This window comes from Cebidichthys violaceus, unplaced genomic scaffold, assembly GCF_023349555.1.
Source record: "Cebidichthys violaceus isolate CVI_PGR_0920_01 unplaced genomic scaffold, fCebVio1.0.p SCAF_460, whole genome shotgun sequence".
NCBI classification, from domain to species: Eukaryota; Metazoa; Chordata; class Actinopteri; order Perciformes; family Stichaeidae; genus Cebidichthys; species Cebidichthys violaceus.
In genome coordinates, this window is record NW_027176662.1 from 1,188 (window position 1) to 18,067 (window position 16,880).

The following is a 16,880-nucleotide window of genomic DNA, read 5'->3' on the forward strand; positions in this document are numbered from 1 at the left end:
TTTATTCTCATCCACCCCTCACTGAGACTGAAGCCTGTTGTGTAGTATGGACTTCTAGATCCAGTTAATGTCAGAAATGGAATCAAACTGTCTGAATCGGAAGAGTCCTCGAATCGTCCTTGAATTGTCTTGGCATGTGTCTGTTTGTTGGGGAAAACCTACTTATCTTTCAGTGGACAAATAGTCAGTTTGAACTCTAAATAAACACCATTTGGATCATATTCGTATTTGGCGAAGCTGCTCAGCAGGATGTAACTGCTCAGAGGCCCACAGTGGAACACTGTTAGAGGGGGATGTTTGAACTGTGTGAATGTAAAGAAGGGCAAAGCTGGAAAAGAGAGTTCAGGCGTTGTTGACTTTCCCCTTGATCAAAAATGTTTTGAAAAAATGTAAACTTCCTTTTTTTCTTTTTCTTGGTACAGCTTTTAGAGTACGACAAAGAGCTGTTGGTGTTCAAAGATCGGCTGCATGAACTGGAGATCTCCTTCCCACCCAGGTATGGAGCCAACTTACATCACACACTCACACACTAATGCTTAAATCATTCCTTTACTCTCTGATTTCTGCTACTGTCGACACTTTCGTGCAATGATATCAGGTCCTTAAGTTGTCTTTAGCCACTCTAACGCGTCTAGGTAAGGCAATTTCATGGTCCCCGGAGGATGAATCCTCCTGAATTTGTGATCCCCTAAAATTTTTTTAAAGATAAATGTCACAACATCTTCATGCAGTTTGATTGTTGGTGATCTCCCCGATCTAGTCGTGTGGTTTTCTGCACAATGAGCGATGCGGCCCTATAATTTTAACAGTGCAACGGCAAGTGCAAAGCGGCAAGTCTCAGGGTGCACAAACACTTCTTTTTTTTTTTAAAGGAATAATGAGCTTTTTAATGGTTTATTAAGCCTAAAACAATTTTCTTAAATTATAATTGAAGACTTAATCCTTCAGCTTATTTGTAACATTTAAAAATCACCAAATTCAGAGATGTTTTTATGAGTTTTCACCCACAGGGTGCCATCACTTGTTGGTAAATGCAGTGACTATGCTGACCAGATCCTGGCCATAGGGACTCATTATTAATATGTAAAATCAGAAGCAGTTAATCACCCCCTTATTGTCCAAAATGGTTTTATGAAAGCTGTTGGACCCGTGACGGGTATCAGTTGTTAAGTATGATTGGAAATGGTCCCAATCCTGCTCCCATGTGTATGTTTTTTCATATATATATGTGTGTGTGTGTGTGTGTGTGTGTGTGTGTGTGTGTGTGTGTGTGTGTGTGTGTGTGTGTCGCTGCACTTTGGGCGGCATTGATATTCCGTCTCAGTGGGACTTGGGGGAGTGGGAGACCGGAGTGGGATGGTCTCCTCTTCCTCAAACAAATGCATTTGCAATTAGCCCTTTCAGAGGAGAGGGAGGGCAAACACGCGGCCGGCGTGGAAATATGTTTCGGGAGCGGCGCGTTAATGGCGCTTGACCTTTGCCGCCGGTTGTGACTCAATCAGTGCAGATAATGAAACGCTGTAATCAAACAATAATTACTTGATAAACTGCTCTAGTGGCAGGCGAGGGGCGGCGGGGGATTTTAGTGTGTGTGTGTGTGTGTGTGTGTGTGTGTGTGTGTGTGTGTGTGTGTGTGTGTGTGTGTGTGTGTGTGTGTGTGTGTGTGAGAATGAGAAAGAGAGATACATAGCTATCAGAGCGTGTGTGAGTGGCTTTTAGTGTACGGTTTGTGTGTGTGTGTGCATACGTGTGTGAAACAGACTGTGTGTGTGTGTGTGTGTGTGTGTGTGTGTGTGTGTGTGTGTGTGTGTGAGAGAGAGAGTGCATGTGTCAAGGTTCTGCCAGTCGCTGTTTTTTAAATGACTCTGTGTCTTAATCAGGGACCCCATTTACATCACTTTGCATAAGTGACAGGTGGATTTATTGTCCTTTCACACCGGCTGACTTTTGCACCTATCCATATAATACTGAATCATCCCTCCGCGGGGAGGAATGAATGCGCCACCGCCGAAGAATACAAATGATTTCCACACACTTGAGGTGATGATGAATCAAACAGATGAAAGCCCCGGGAGCAGCATATGAAATTTGATTTGATCTACTCTGTGCGCGCGACAAGCCACATCATTGTCAGGCTTGTAATGGGTAGCAGTGGCCTAGTTAAACTTAAACAACCCCCCTCCTCCCACTTCATGCATACACACACACACACACACACACATATCCTAGTACCCCTCCCCCTGTTAGTTCTGCCTTGTGCTCCTTGAGCAATCAAGCCTCAACGATTGTTCTCCATCACATAGCCTGCTCTGGACCAGCCCCTCGCCATCTGTGAGGTTATTGCTCTTTTTTTTTTTCTTTTTTAAATGCAGGCCAACCAGAACACACCCTCACTGACACCCACACCCACACACACACACACACACTCATGCGCGCACACGGCTCACTTTTGTTGAAATCTATAAATCAATACGAGTCACAAACATTTCATCTGCGAGTTAATTCCGTCCGTCGTCCCGGTGGTGGATGAGAAGTTGTCACGAAATGAGACACGCTGTCAAGGTTGAACTAAGGGCTGGATAACACAAAGTGACTGATGTACACACGTAGCGATAGCCTCAGAAAATTGTATCTCTAGCTTTCTATTTTTTTTTTTTACCACGTTACTACAGCTGGAGCATTCCTGGCCAGCAGCTCCCTTTCTATTCTTTTTTTTTCTTCTTCTTTTTGTGGAGTGGATATACATCACTGTTGCCGCAAGCACACACGCAAATTCTTCCCCCTGTGCCGCTGCAAGCCGTAAAATGCACATCTCTTCCCTTTTTAAAAAGCCGTCTGTCAAAGTTGGCCATGACAAGTCTTAAGTGCTTGGGCACCGGGGTGAGGAATTTGCCCGGGTCTTGTCACAGTTGGACCTGGAGCCAGTCGGCTGCTGCGGGACGACTCATGCACACTCGTACACAAGAGCCCATGTTTGGGTACTAGCTTTCTCAACATGTGTGCTGGGAGAGAATAGATGAGCCCATTGATTAGAAACCAATCGTTTATTCAGACACAGTTTCTCCTGTGTTTCAATCCGTGGGACTGCAACCAACCATCTGGTCTTTATCTTTGCATAGGCTGCCTGCTGCACGGCCGTTTGACTGAAAATAATGGCAAGTTTTATTATGCATTATGGTACTTTTGATTTCATATTTGAAATGGCATAACTAAGGTAATATCCCCTAAAACATACTAAGGCACCAGTAACTTATTCATGTATTTTGATTGATTTAAGGGAAAGCTTTTAGTACTCCTCTGATCTGATTTCTTTGCCTTTTTTTTTGTGTGAGATCGATGCAAAAATTTAATCGGGACCCCGGTTTCAGGAGGAAATGCAGTGGACAATGAGGGAGCTGTGGAAGAATATATTCGGCCTGTAACCTGGTTACTGAGAATGGGCTTTGAGGGAGATTTTGAGTGACATCAGAACAGCGGTACAACTCCATCGATGGGCAAATCATGAGTGATTTCATAGCGAGGAGTTGGTGTGGAACGTTGTGGGAGGAAAGATGGGAAAAGTCCGGAGCAGAGAAGATGTCCCATGGGTCTGTTTGTAAAGGTTTGGAGAGAGGAGACAAGGTACAAATGCATACAGTACAAAACGTGGGTACTGGCGAGGTACAGCATGGAAATGTAGGATTGTTGGACAGCTGAGAAAATATAGTCACAGAATGGTGGTTGATGGTGTTCTTACGGCCATGGTCAGATGCCTTTTTAAGATTCACGTCGTCTGCTTTATTCATGGGTCTGTGAACACACACACCAATCCAACCGATGACACGTTAAAGTGAGAAACGTGGTCCAGAAATTACACAAGACATTTGATCAATAGAATCTTAACACCAAAACTACACCAGTGCAAACTCCACCAAACAAGACTGAGATCTACAGCTGTGAGGCTTGAGCACACTGGTGCTTTGAGCTAACATGCCCTCAATGTCAATGCTGTCATGCTGGCATTTAGCAGGTGTGTTTACCATGTTCACCAGCATGTTAGCATGCAAACAGATTTTGCATGTGCTATTCAATTTTGACCTGAAGTTGCACAAGAGGAAAAGTCAGGAGATCACCAAAGTAAGAGGGATGCATCCTCTGGGGAGCATGAATGTCATCGAAATCCATCTGAACCAAAGTGGTGGACCGGCCGACACAATGCTGCTAGCATGATTAACAATGCAAAGCCACATCAGTGCGCCTAAATGCAACAAAAACAAATGAATAGCTCAAGTAAAAGTTTATTAATAACCAGCCACCTTACTGCCACCTTACAACATACCATGGGCTGCCAAATACCTAAAAATGCACAGTTCTGGAATTTGCAAAGCTCAGCCGAACGTCTCTTTAAGTACATATAGAGAGAACGATGGGAAGGTGCTAGAGGCAGCAGCGTGGCTCCAGCGCCTTGTATCTGTGTTTGTCAAGTCTAGACACCAGGCAGAGCGTGGTTCCCAGGGGTCGGGAGGTGAGGCCAGCGAGGTGGTAGAAACGGATAAACAGTTGCGTCTCCGCTCGTTTGGGAAGCAGGGCAGGGCAGCAACATTGGCCCGTTAGCGTACATTTCCCAAAAAAAGCTGCTGCGAAGGATAGGCCAAAACATAAAACGGCCAGCCTGCTGGAAGAAAAGCTCCCAAGATTCACAGGTTCATGAAAAGGGGGAAGGAAGGGGGGGCGGTTAGAAAGCTGCTGCCAGGCAGAATGACTTCGCCCTTCAGCTGAGAGAGAAACTCTGGTCAAGTGACACGGAGTGGCTCCCCGCCAGCTCCTCAATAACCGCTAATAAGTACATACGAGAGAATCGTCGGGGTCGGTGGAGAAATTCCTCGAGGCTCGTCTCGAGCTCATAGGAAGCGCTCACACAGATGGCCCTCCCGCACACAGAGACGCTCTTTGTTCCGTGAACAACGCTCTTCACACAACACGCCTGGCCTCTGAAGGCCCGTACGGATGATGTCACCCTGTGCATTTGTGTGTTTGACTGTGTATACGTTAGTCCTATAGCCCTATGTGTTTGCATCCCACATGAACGGGCCCTCTTGTTTTCTGCTCCGCGTGGCTCCATTTCTCCATTTAAGGGGTGCCGACGTGCTCAAATGGCAAAAACGTCACGTCCGAGCCTCTCTGAGCACGTGCGACCGCAGAACTCAGCGCTTGCGGCTCCGATCTGCTCAACGGGGGACATTGTTTTACAACCCATCAGCGCATCCATCATTGTAACTGCTGGAGAGCCCGTGAAAATGATGAGGGGCCATTGTTGGCGATGATCAGCCGAAGACGGTCCGCTGTCATGTGTCATCGCCTCTCGTCTTGCCACTGAAGAGGGTAGGCTTTGTTAGAAAGCAAGCTCGCGCGGTGGCGGAGAGGATGCAACGGACGCCATCTGCGTCGTCCCGTCTTGGTTTCGGAGCAGCTGAAAGGCAGAGCGCGCCATAACTGAACCCCAGCAGGCTCACAGCCATGAGCCGCCGGTGGCATTTCGCTCTTGTTTGTACTGCGTTGTGCCAATGTTGTGCCTGCGAGCCTCCCAGCTCTACAAACTGAGGCAAACATTCAGCTTTATTGATAGCATTTGGCTGATCTTTTTGAATCTGTGCATGCATGTGTGTGTGTGTGTGTGTGTGTGTGTGTGTGTGTGTGTGTGTGTGTGTGTGTGTGTGTGTGTGTGTGTGTGTTGTGTTTTGCCAAGCCTCCCCTGACAACGGCAAACAAACATAGCTGTAAGAGGCGGCAAGTCACTCGAAACCCCGCAGTTTCTGGCCTTTTAGCCACTCCAATTATCCCATGATGCTCTTCACCACCCTTGAACTAAAGCCGCTGTTACTATGACTTTTATCTTTGGCTTCCCGCCCTTCCTATATTCCCAAGTTTATATTGCCCTCATTAAATACTGAGCACCAGACTAGCCCACTGTTTGGCCTGTCACTTATTTGCCATTATGTGGAACAAGGTAATAGCTTTTGATGGGGCGATAAGAGAATGTGGGACAAGGAAGTCTGGCAAGGACCGAGTGTCTGGTCTTGGGGATGCAGGTTGTTAGTCTGCTCCAACAAAATATCCTAACTCACATTTAATACACAGCTTTTTATTGTTTGAATCTTTTTTTATTTTATTTTATTCAGATAAAGTGAGTGTATAGCTACAGTAGCTGGTACGGCACAGTAATGTGTGTGTGTGTGTGTGTGTGTGTGTGTGTGTGTGTGTGTGTGTGTCGCGACAGCCTCTCCCTCTGCCGGGTGAGGCCCGAGTGACACACCGCAGGTAGGGCCGGAGCTCACATCGGCAGTTTTTTTTTTTTTTACTGTTACAAGACAAACAAGCTGACAGTGGCCCGGAACACGTTGTGAGTAATGTGTCAGCAGCCAGGTCAAACATTAAACCCCAAACCAAGCATGAATGAATGAGCTCTCGATGGGTGCCAGAGGGTCCAGACGTGCGAGCGCAAACACACACACACACACACACACACACACACACACACACACACACACACACACACACATACACACACACACACACACACCCATCATCTCGGTTGTGGTCGGCAAAACACAAAAGAGTGTGGGGGGGGGGGGGGGCGTATTCTTACGTCAACTTTACACAAGAGGTGATCGCTGTAATAGAAACTGTAAATGCCAAGACAAATATTTCATCAGCAGCTGTGTCATTATCTGACACTGAAGGCGGTCAGATGTCTCAAACTTGAATTTGTCACCTTTTCATTTGGTAGCATGTAAGTTTATTATTTGCTGTAAATAAAGTACAGAAGTATCATGTTTTAAACTCGGCCTGTTGAATGTGTGGCGTATTTAAATTTGGTCGTATTTCTGAGGTTTTCCTGCAGCTTATTTCATCACCATCCACAATTAGTTTTGTTTTTTCACAACTTTAGAGCAGCTCCTGAATTTCTCTTTGTGCATTGCATTGTGGGAGAATGGTGTCCATCAGCAACGCCCTCAAAAATGAAGGGTTTTGAAGGCTGTGTTTGAATTAGCATACTGACAGACTATTCATGCTAAGTGAGTGTGTGGTGCGTTAATACGGCATCGTTTGTTGGTTCTGTGTACGCTGGAACGAACCGGATATATGCTACATCAGCAAGATTTGAGTTTTAGACGTGAACTTACTGCACACACTCAACTGCCCCACAATGCATTGCGTCTTGAGTGCCTTGAGACCGGCTGTCAATCTTGTAGGATTTTGAGCCAGTATAAAGACTGTTATATACTGTATATGTCACTTTAATAAGTTTCAATATGTTTGCATGCAAGAATGTAACCATTTCAATTCCCAGTATTTTAGACAAAAAAATGTACGTTCTTCATAGATTTCGTCCCCTTGAGGAAATTCTTTGTAATTTTTAGGTGCAGGAAGTGAGACGTACTCAACTTAGACTATAACAGAACACAGTGGATTCAACAGCATCCCAATCAGGACACACCAAGTGTCACCCCAAATTATTCTCTCTTAAAGGCACAGAACTCGCCTTTTAATGAACCTGTGTTCTTACTGCCACGTATGTTGCCACAGCTCATTTCCGGCTGCATCTTGTCTTATTTTCTTTCTTCATTTCCTTTTATTGCACAAGTCGTATTCAGTTGTTTCACTGTTTGCATGTTTATTTTTTGTGCCTATACGTGTGGATACCTTTAAGTGCAGCTCCGTTTCCTACACAGCCACACAATTGTTGGGAGTTATCAGCTTGGTCCATTAATTAGTGTAATTAGTCTTACTGCGGGCAAAAAGGGCCTGATATGAGCTGACGGCCTCCAGCCCACACGCCCTCTCGGACCGTTTACCTTTCGCCGATAAGTTTGTGCGCTCGCTAATCGGACACATTAATCACTTTGGCCCCAGTGCGCCATTCCACTGTTTGCCGTCGCATTAAGACTTGTTATCTCCATCGGAGCCAGCGGAGGGTGCGGTGAAAACAGAAAGGGAGGAAACAAACCTGTATACCTGCACTCACAGGGACGCAGAATGGCCCTTTAATGGCCACCGTTGAGTATTTTTAATCAGCTTTTACAATGGCGGGCTGTCATCGAAAATGACTGAACGATTGCAAAGTTTTGTGCTCGGCTGGGGGGGGGGGTTGCTATCAGGCCTGGGAGTTCATTGTTTGAAGGAGGTGAGAGGGGGAGAACTTGATTTTCTCTCAATCTCTTTAACACCAAAATGACCCCAGGCTTGTTAGTCAATAAAGCCGTAACAGAGTGCCTGATAGGGGGATTGTTCACAGACAGTTTGAGGCCCGGGACCGTCCCTCAGGAAGCGGAGTGTGTTCAGGCCACCCTGAAGTGTAGCAGCTCCGAGAGCCCTTTGAAGACTTTGCTCTTTTCCCACTCCTCACTCTGCCTCTTTCTGTCTGATCCTTCTTTATCCCCTCTCCTCTGCCTCCTCGTCTATCTCTGTTTCACTCATCCTATTCTTCGGGCTCTCTTTTATCCCGGGATCACTCCTTTAGCCCTTTTGATTAGCATACCAAAAACCCCCATGCATTTCCCCCATGGTTTAAGTGCTATTAATGCTAATTGGAGGCAGGGGACTTCTCTAAGTAGCTCTCAGCAGGTCTGTTTGTACACCTGGCGGGGGGGTGGGCTCCGTGTGTGTGTGTGTGTGTGTGTGTGTGTGTGTGTGTGTGTGTGTGTGTCTATATGTACTGTAACAACTGTTACAGTACATACAGTGCAGTTTACAGTGTAGTTTTTCATCACATCAGTGGGACAGTGCTCATTAATCAACAGAAAAAAAACAACTAAATGAGCCAGAGCTTATCTAAAAGGCTCATTTTCATTTATTGTCCCTTGCCTGAAGTTGAAAATCCACCCAAAAAGTAAAATATATAATAAAATCCATAAACACTCTTTAACAATTATGCACGACAAGACACAGGCTTCATTTTGAGCTGTTATCAGTGTAACGTAGAGCTTCAGAGTACAGAAGGGTGACATGGAGACAGTCAAACAAAGGTCCCCAAGTTGCATGCAAACTGGGGACGTTGCGGTTCACGGTTTTTAAATTAACCCCTGGGCCACTGGGGCGCCCCTAAACCCTTTATCATTTCTGTTAAGATGAAAGATTGAAGTCTGGACGCATTGTTGGATTTTTGCCATTTGTTGGATGAGTCTCAAACTACCTCGACTAAAGTTGTGCATTCTTCTTATTTCTATTTTTTTCCATCTTATTTTCACTGCTTTAAAATTGTATTAAATTGTATGCATCCTAATATGTTTACTGATTTTAATATTTTTTTACTTTACTTGTATTATTACTTTATTATTAGAGAGCCCTCACAGCGTCTCACTTTTTTTTCCGGGGCAGTTTTTCTGGCTGTACCTCAGACACCAAGGTACCAAATATTGATTGTACAAAAGATGACACGGAGACTAATAAGTTTCAAATTACCACCACTGAAGTCTATTTTTGTTCATGTTCATTCAAAGTCTATCTTCCTTTATTGTAAAGCACTCGCTATACAAATAAAGTTTATTATTATTAGCATTAGACCACCAGAAGAGTTACCAAGTCATGTGGGTTAGCTGTGAGCACATTCTGCTAGTATCTATAGACCAGCAGCTGTAGTGATGTGAACGCACACATATCCATACAAAGCAAATGCATTCTGCACAAGGCACAAAGTCCAATTAAGCCAGCGGAGCTTGGCGAGAGTGATGAATCGAAGGCCCCGATGTGTGTGTGTTTATTTAATCATTAGGACATCGCCATCCTCGGAGAAGAGCCACTCTTGCCGCGTTATGCTACGGTTGGCGCGCGCGTGGCACTGGAGGAGCAAATTGGATCGGCATTACAGTACGTAAGCCGGGCTTCGCGTCCTGATGAGCGACCGCAAACAAATTGGATTGGTGGCGTGTAAATCTCAGGCACTTTGATGAGCCCGAAGGCGCAAATTGAATCCTTCGACAATGCAAATCTGCTGCTCCCGGCGTGCTTAAATCATGCGATTGTTCCCTGCTGTTCTGAGATACAATCTCTCACGGCCGTTTGCCGCCGCGCCCTAATCCGTTTTTGATGACCGTGTAGGGATGGAGCTACACATATGGGCAACTGAATCTCCCTCTGGCCCGCTCCGACTGAATCGCTCTTTCTTTGTTTTTCTTTTTTTCTTCTTCCTCTATCTCTCTCGCTCACAACCTGTACAGTTGGCAGAGAGAGAGATGGCTGTGATTGAGCCATCCATGTGTGTTGATACAAGAGATGACTCAGATGATTGGTCATACTTATGGAGCTGCTGTTCTCTCTGGGAAACATTTTGATGTGTGATAAGGCGGATGACGCGACGCCTCATCTTTATGGCTCCTCATACGAGTCATAGTTATTGCTTCCTCATGGCCTTCCCCTCTCGTCTCGTTCCTCCTGCAGCACTTTACTAGAAAATAAAGTTGTTACTTGGGTACAAAACGTGTATGAATGACCACAAACTATTTACTGATTGTGTTTTTTTTTCAGTTATCCGTACAGTGAAGACAGCAGTCAGGGGAAGCAGTACATGAACACCAGATGCCCCGCCTGGTGTGACCGAATCCTCTTGTCTCCCTCCGCCAGAGACCTGGTCTTAAAGGTGAGCCCAAACCTGACGCTTTTCTGACCCAACTCGTGGGTTTTTGGTTGCTTTTAAAAAGTCTGATTCCTTCATATTTCAAGCGACGTCGCCCCTCCTCATATAAATATATTTTATTTCTACAACTCTTATCGTCCTTGATCCACATCACCCCTCCCCGCTCTCCTCTGTCGCTTCACAGATGGAAGGATGAGGTGTCTGCGAATATTAATTTGGAGCGCTAAGCCCCGGGTCCACCCTGACAGTACATACATCCCATCACTTATAGAGTTCCAGCGGGCCCCGTCATCTTCTTCATAAAGCCACAGATCTGTCTCCTTCCTCGGAGAGTCGCGCTCAGCTTCAAATCCGTCCCGGCGCGACATAAACTCCAGCCAATCTGCCACCTCGGTGCTGTTTGCTGGATTACTCAGAGATCCGCCATTCGGCTCTGCAAAGTTTTTCCACATTTTACTGTCATCTGTTTTACATAAGACATGAGAATGGAAGCGGTTGTGACTGCCATTTATTTATTTATTTTTTCCATTTTAGATTCCTAAATACTGTGAATGAGTGTGAAAGACATGCAGCGGTGTATTGTGAATCACTCTTTACTGACTGAAGCCAGAACGCTGACCACTTTATTAGTTGTGAAAAACAAAGACTGTAAAAACACATCCAGCTTATTCCGCCCACTTAATGTGTCAGAATTATGTAAAAAGGTGATTCTCTCTCACACACACACACACACACACACACACACACACACACACACACACACACACACACAGCTGGGCCGTTGTTTGATTTTCCTCCCCCTCAAGCGTCGGCTAATTGCTTGTAATGCAGCGACAGAGTGGAACAGTTAGTGTGTTTCACAGATTGGCCGATGATTCACTGAACACACACACACACACACACACAAACACTCTCTCTCCGGCTCCGAGCACCGCAGATTGTCGAGACATAGGGCCCCCCGTAAACAGCCCGACGTTTGTGGGCGTCATCTATCATGGCACGGTCGGTTAACTCGCCATCATGTTATTTTCTGCTTGCCGAGCCCTAACACGCCAAAGGTTGCCCGCTGGCTGCGCGGCGCGGCACCAGCTCCGGGAGCGCCAGTAATGAATGTTTAGCCGAGCGAGCGCTCCCTCTCCGCCGGAGGGGCCCCCGGGTAATTTGTTTATCTGTCTAAAGATTACGCAGCCCTGAAAAAAAAAAAATCCACAATTTTATGCTGCCTTTGTAAATTATCAAGTGTGCGTTTGACGAATGTATCCGCGGCTTTTGGGAGGCGGTGGCGGCGGTGGCGGCGGTGGCGGCGGTGGCGGCGGTGGCGGCGGAGGCGGCGGCTCGGGGGGGCCGGGGCGGGAAAGGTAGAGCGAGGTGGAGGCACACAGTGTGCTGACCCGCTTCCACCGGCAGATTGGTCTGAAGTTAATTTGGGTTTTGCTTTATGGTTCATTCTCGAGCTCTCTGTCTCTTTCTTCTGCAGCTCACCGAGTCACAACCGGTAGCACCCGCCAGCCTGCGTGTGTGTGTGTGTGTGTGTGTGTATGTGTGTGTGCTGTTTAAAAAGTCTTTAGTTCAACCAGACAAGTGTGATTTATACTCCAGTCTGCAGATCCATGTGCGAGTGGGGCAACGGCGTCTTTTGTGTGCAGGGAGTGATATTGAAACACGATTCCCTCAGATAGGCACTTAGATTACAGCGAGGGGACTATTTGGTCCAGAGGCAAATGTCCACTTTGTAGATTACTCCTGCTTTTCATCCCCCCCCTCACCGCACCGTGCACAAACTGCTCCTAAAGGTGCATTCAGCTCAATGTGCACTTGTGTTTCTTCATAAATCAGCCGCCCCGCGCCGCCGCTGCTCGGTGAGAATCCTGGTGTTTGTGATGTTTCCTGAGTTATTCATGAATGATAAACCCATCAATAAAGTTCCCTTAAACAATCGTACAACCTAATTGAGACAAATCCACTTCCTGTTGGTCACTCGCCTGTAAATTGGCTTTATTGTACTAATGGCTGTCCCTTACAATTCTCTGAACTAAGTGTCTGAGTGCATAATAAACCCATAATTACTTAGCAGTTGCACTGGTGCTCATTTTAAATGTGTCCCCCAACTCTTTGTACTACTCTGCAAACTGAAGTCGGAGTCAGAAAGAATATATATCAACCAGAAATTGTGTGAAAATGAAAGATTAACAGGATTTTATTGGCACCTTCACAAATTATCATTGTCCTGGCAGATTTTAGCAAATTCATTTGAATATCCAATTTGTGCACGGTCACACACACAAAAAAAGTAAAGAAAAAGACTGAAGCCATGAGCCACTGTTGATATGGACATTGTGCGGTTCTAGGGGACTTTTATTTTGAAAAATGCAATATAATCCCACTAATTGCGCTTAATGAAGCCGGTGCATCGATTTCTCGCTCATGAACGTGTCATAAAACATGACAGGCGTAATGTAATGATTGTACTGTGTAAACACCCAACGCCGTGCTGCTGACTCTGCATCCTGTGTGTGTGTGTGTGTGTGTGTGTCTGTCTGTCTGTCTGTCTGTCTGTCTGTCTGTCTGTCTGTCTGTGTCTGTGTGTGTGTGTGTGTGTGTGTGTGTGTGTGTGTGTGTGTGTTTCCTGCAGCGCGGTGCACAGCCCTCTTTGCATGTAACAAACATCCATGTCGCCCAGCTCGTCTTCATCCCCAAACCTTTTTTTGATTTTGTGTGTCTGCAGCCTGAAAACGAGGAGAAGTCTATAGTGTATGATAACATCGGGCCCAACGTCTGCATGGGGGACCACAAGGTAACAACAACATCCTCACTGTGTTGTGATCAAACTGTTCATTGTCATCTGATTCTGTGAGTCGGATTCCTAGAAATGGAACAGGACGGACTTCTCTCAACACGTGTGCATCTAAACAGCTGTTTGTCACACTGTACATCTGGAATGTGTCGCAACTGTTTGAGGCTCGTAATGTTAGTGAAGGATGCACCTGCATTGATTTTATTTAACTTTAGCATTGAATTTGACTCATTTATCAACAAATATCTCCTTATTTAAAGTGTAAACGCCATTATTTGCATTAGTTTCAGTTTACTTTCCAGCAATAGTTGAAGAAGAACTCCGTTTTCGACTTAAGTGAAAGTAGTGTTCTGACAATACTCTGTTACGTGTGCAAGTCCTAGATTTGAAATGTTGCTTAAATAGAAGTACAGAAGTATTATCAGCAGAATGTACTCAAAGTATCAGAAGTAAAAGTACTCAGAATGGCTGCTTTCACAGTTCTAGAATATATCATTTTATCACTAAAAAACACGTGCGAGAGCATTTTAATGTTGTAGATACTTTGTATACTACTGGATATATATAAGTAGTATAGTACCACATCACATATAAGCAGAACATGTGTTTTCATGTCAAAAGTAACAGGTAAGTACAGATGTCAGGTAAATGTAGTTGAGTAAAGAGTACAATATTTGTAGTAGATATAAAAGCACAATATCTTGAAAGTAAGGATGTAGAAATATTAAATGTCATAAAATTAAAATAAAAGTGCAAGTATATGTCAAAATTGTACTTAAGTAAAATACTCAAGTAAATGTACTTAGTTACATTACACCACTGGTTTCCAATAGAGTGCTGCAGGAATGAGTCCTAAAACCCGGAAATGAGTCAGCGTTATTTCACTTCCTGTTCACTCGTCTCAAAGTGGATGGGTTTTCTCAATGGGTTTACGGTCTGTAGGTCTGTGGTTAACACAAGCTTAAGAGATTTTAATGTTTGGTTCTACGATATAAGATACATTAGCTAATAACCCTCTGCTGAATTTAGAAGTTTTACGAGTCGTATAAAAATGCGCTTGCTAACAAGCGGCTAAATGAGACGACAAAGCGTCCTCACTACAACACTAGTCCCCCTTTAGCTTAGTCCTCAGTCACGCTTCACAAATCCTATAAGTGGTGTTCATCTCGTTGAACACAAAGTATCAAAAACTTGTGTTTGAGTTTATTTTCTGCAATAATCCAAAACCCAATGGAAAAACCCCGTCGTCAAGGGAACCGGTGCGATGCTAATTTCCTGGTTGGCCTACAAAACTACATCATCCCTGCAGCACTCTAAAGTGTTCTACAACCAGATGGAAAGGAAGAACGTTTGTGACATCATCCTTGTGATCGACAATTACAAAATCAATATATTTTAGATCCTGCAACTACATTTCACAACCCAGCAGTCAGCCCTAATTTAAAGGTGCGTATTTAAAGCACGATCTAAAGAAGTGGACGAGAAGTCGGAGTAGCTCAGAGATATTTTCTGTTCTTTAAAGCTGACTGTATAGAAAGTGTTTAACACCGTCGCTCCAGTCTCCGGCATGTCAGAGAGGCGCCTCAAGTCAGGCCTTTCATCAATCCTTAGTGTGACACAGACGGTAGCGTGTGTGTGCAAGGTGACCTGATACCCGGGCAGGCCCTGACCTCCCTGCCTCCCACCACCGCTAAAATCACAGTCGGCTATGTTTAAGAAAATGTCCGATGTCTTTAGCACGCGGGCCCAAAAATGCACCGCACTGGTATGTGAGTTTAACCCGCGTGACATCGGTGCTCAGAGAGAGGAGAGGGAAGGAGCTCCCACTTATCCCGGAGAGCATTAAACAAAGTTTTGGGGGTTTTTTTAAACTGCGTTTCTGTCTCTGTCTCTCTCCCCCTACCAGCCCGTCTTCCTGTCCTTCCGAATAACAGCGGGGGCAGGTAAACCTAATGCAAATAAGCACAAGTGTTGTGTGGTGCAGTGATGTCGTGGTAAATATTACTTTTTTTTTTTCCTTTATTATAGTTCCTCCACCATTGTTGCCGCTGTTTGCTTTGAGTTGCTTGATTTTATCATGACTTTGCACAAACAAAAATAAGACATCATGAGTGGAAAAATGATTAAAATGCTTCAGTCATTTTAAGACATTTACTTACAAACTTGCTGCATTTTGTGCTTTAATAACAAAATAATAAAAAAAGTTTGCATCAGGTTATTTTTCTATGATTGAAATGACTACTTGGTATCTATGAATAAAAATGTCTCCATATTTTTTCCTCAACAGGGAAGTGTTGCCAAAGGGGGGAGAAGATATTCCGTGAAGCGCCTCTGTGAGAGACAGGACACCAACACACACATGCATGCACACACACACACACACACACACACACACACACACACACACACACACACACACACTTTGCACAAGCGTACACTGAAGAACCTAGGCAAAGTTTTTCGACAGTGCTGACCAGTTGCAGTTGTCCTGCCACCTCATCCGTAAGAAGACCCCAGCCGGTTTCTCTCTCCATAAAACACTTGTTGAGATGTGGACGAGCACCCGAGGGCCCCGGCTCCAGACAAGACACACATCGCTGACCTCACTGTTGCCATGCAACCCCATTCCCCAGAGAAGAAGAAGAAGAAGAAGAAAGAAAGAAAGGAGAGAGAGAAAAAAAAGGACTCTTTTTTTCCATGCCACAGCCTCATTGCCAAAACTCTAAATGAAATCAATCCTACTACATACTTTTAGACACCGTACTTGCCATTTTAAGGTATGCCTCTGTGTATAGAAGCTACTTTCCACACAGTGTGTAAGGTGTTTTAAGAAAACAAAAGTGCAATGCAAAAGAAAAAAAAAAGAAAAAAAGAAAAAAAAGTTGTATATCTATATGGTTAGGTTTATTTGTACATCGGACAGTATAACATAGAGTTGTTGATGGTTTTAGTGCCGTTCTCTTTTTCTGACCAAACGTTGTGGTCCCTTTGTTGGAACAGACAGAACTCCTTCTGTTTATTCCAACAATTTATATATATATGTATATATATATATATACATATATATATATATGTATATATATATATATGTATATACATATGTATATATATATTTATGAATATATATATATATATGTATATATATATATATATACATATATATACATAAATACATTTTTGTTTTTTGTCGTCGTGTGCACAACACACTGCCATGCCTGACACATCGGTTGAGTCTCCTTTTATATACTGTACTTTTTAAAAAGAGATAATTTATGATTCTTACCAAAATGTTTATGCTGAAGTTGCGTGCGGACGGAGCGACTGTTTAAGTGTTCCTGCAGCCACAGTGACCTTTGAATCAGTCAGCAGGGAGAGGAGCTGTTCGGTGATTTATTGCCTATCCAAGAATGTTTTAAGCAGTGCCATAGACCATGCAAGTATATAAGATAATGTCTCTCATATATATATATATAT

The 16,880-nt window shown here is 44.4% G+C and overlaps 1 protein-coding gene across 1 annotated transcript; it reads left to right on the forward strand.

The window, feature by feature from the left end:
• The first annotated feature begins 402 nt into the window (after nt 1–402).
• LOC137886883 (inositol polyphosphate-5-phosphatase A-like) lies at nt 403–16,880 on the forward strand. The gene is made up of 5 exons (XM_068729553.1): nt 403–496; nt 10,504–10,615; nt 13,338–13,406; nt 15,313–15,349; nt 15,694–16,880. Exons 2-5 carry the CDS (start codon nt 10,544–10,546, stop codon nt 15,741–15,743), a joined length of 228 nt encoding a protein of 75 aa, XP_068585654.1. The 5' UTR covers nt 403–496; nt 10,504–10,543; the 3' UTR covers nt 15,744–16,880.

Bases quoted from the DNA above. Each gene is read 5' to 3' on its own strand.
- LOC137886883 (XM_068729553.1), top strand. From the start codon at position 10,544: ATGAACACCAGATGCCCCGCCTGGTGTGACCGAATCCTCTTGTCTCCC. The intron at 10,616-13,337 runs GTGAGCCCAAAC...GTGTGTCTGCAG, and splicing joins CCAGAGACCTGGTCTTAAAG to CCTGAAAACGAGGAGAAGTC. The intron at 15,350-15,693 runs GTAAACCTAATG...TTTCCTCAACAG, and splicing joins CCGAATAACAGCGGGGGCAG to GGAAGTGTTGCCAAAGGGGG.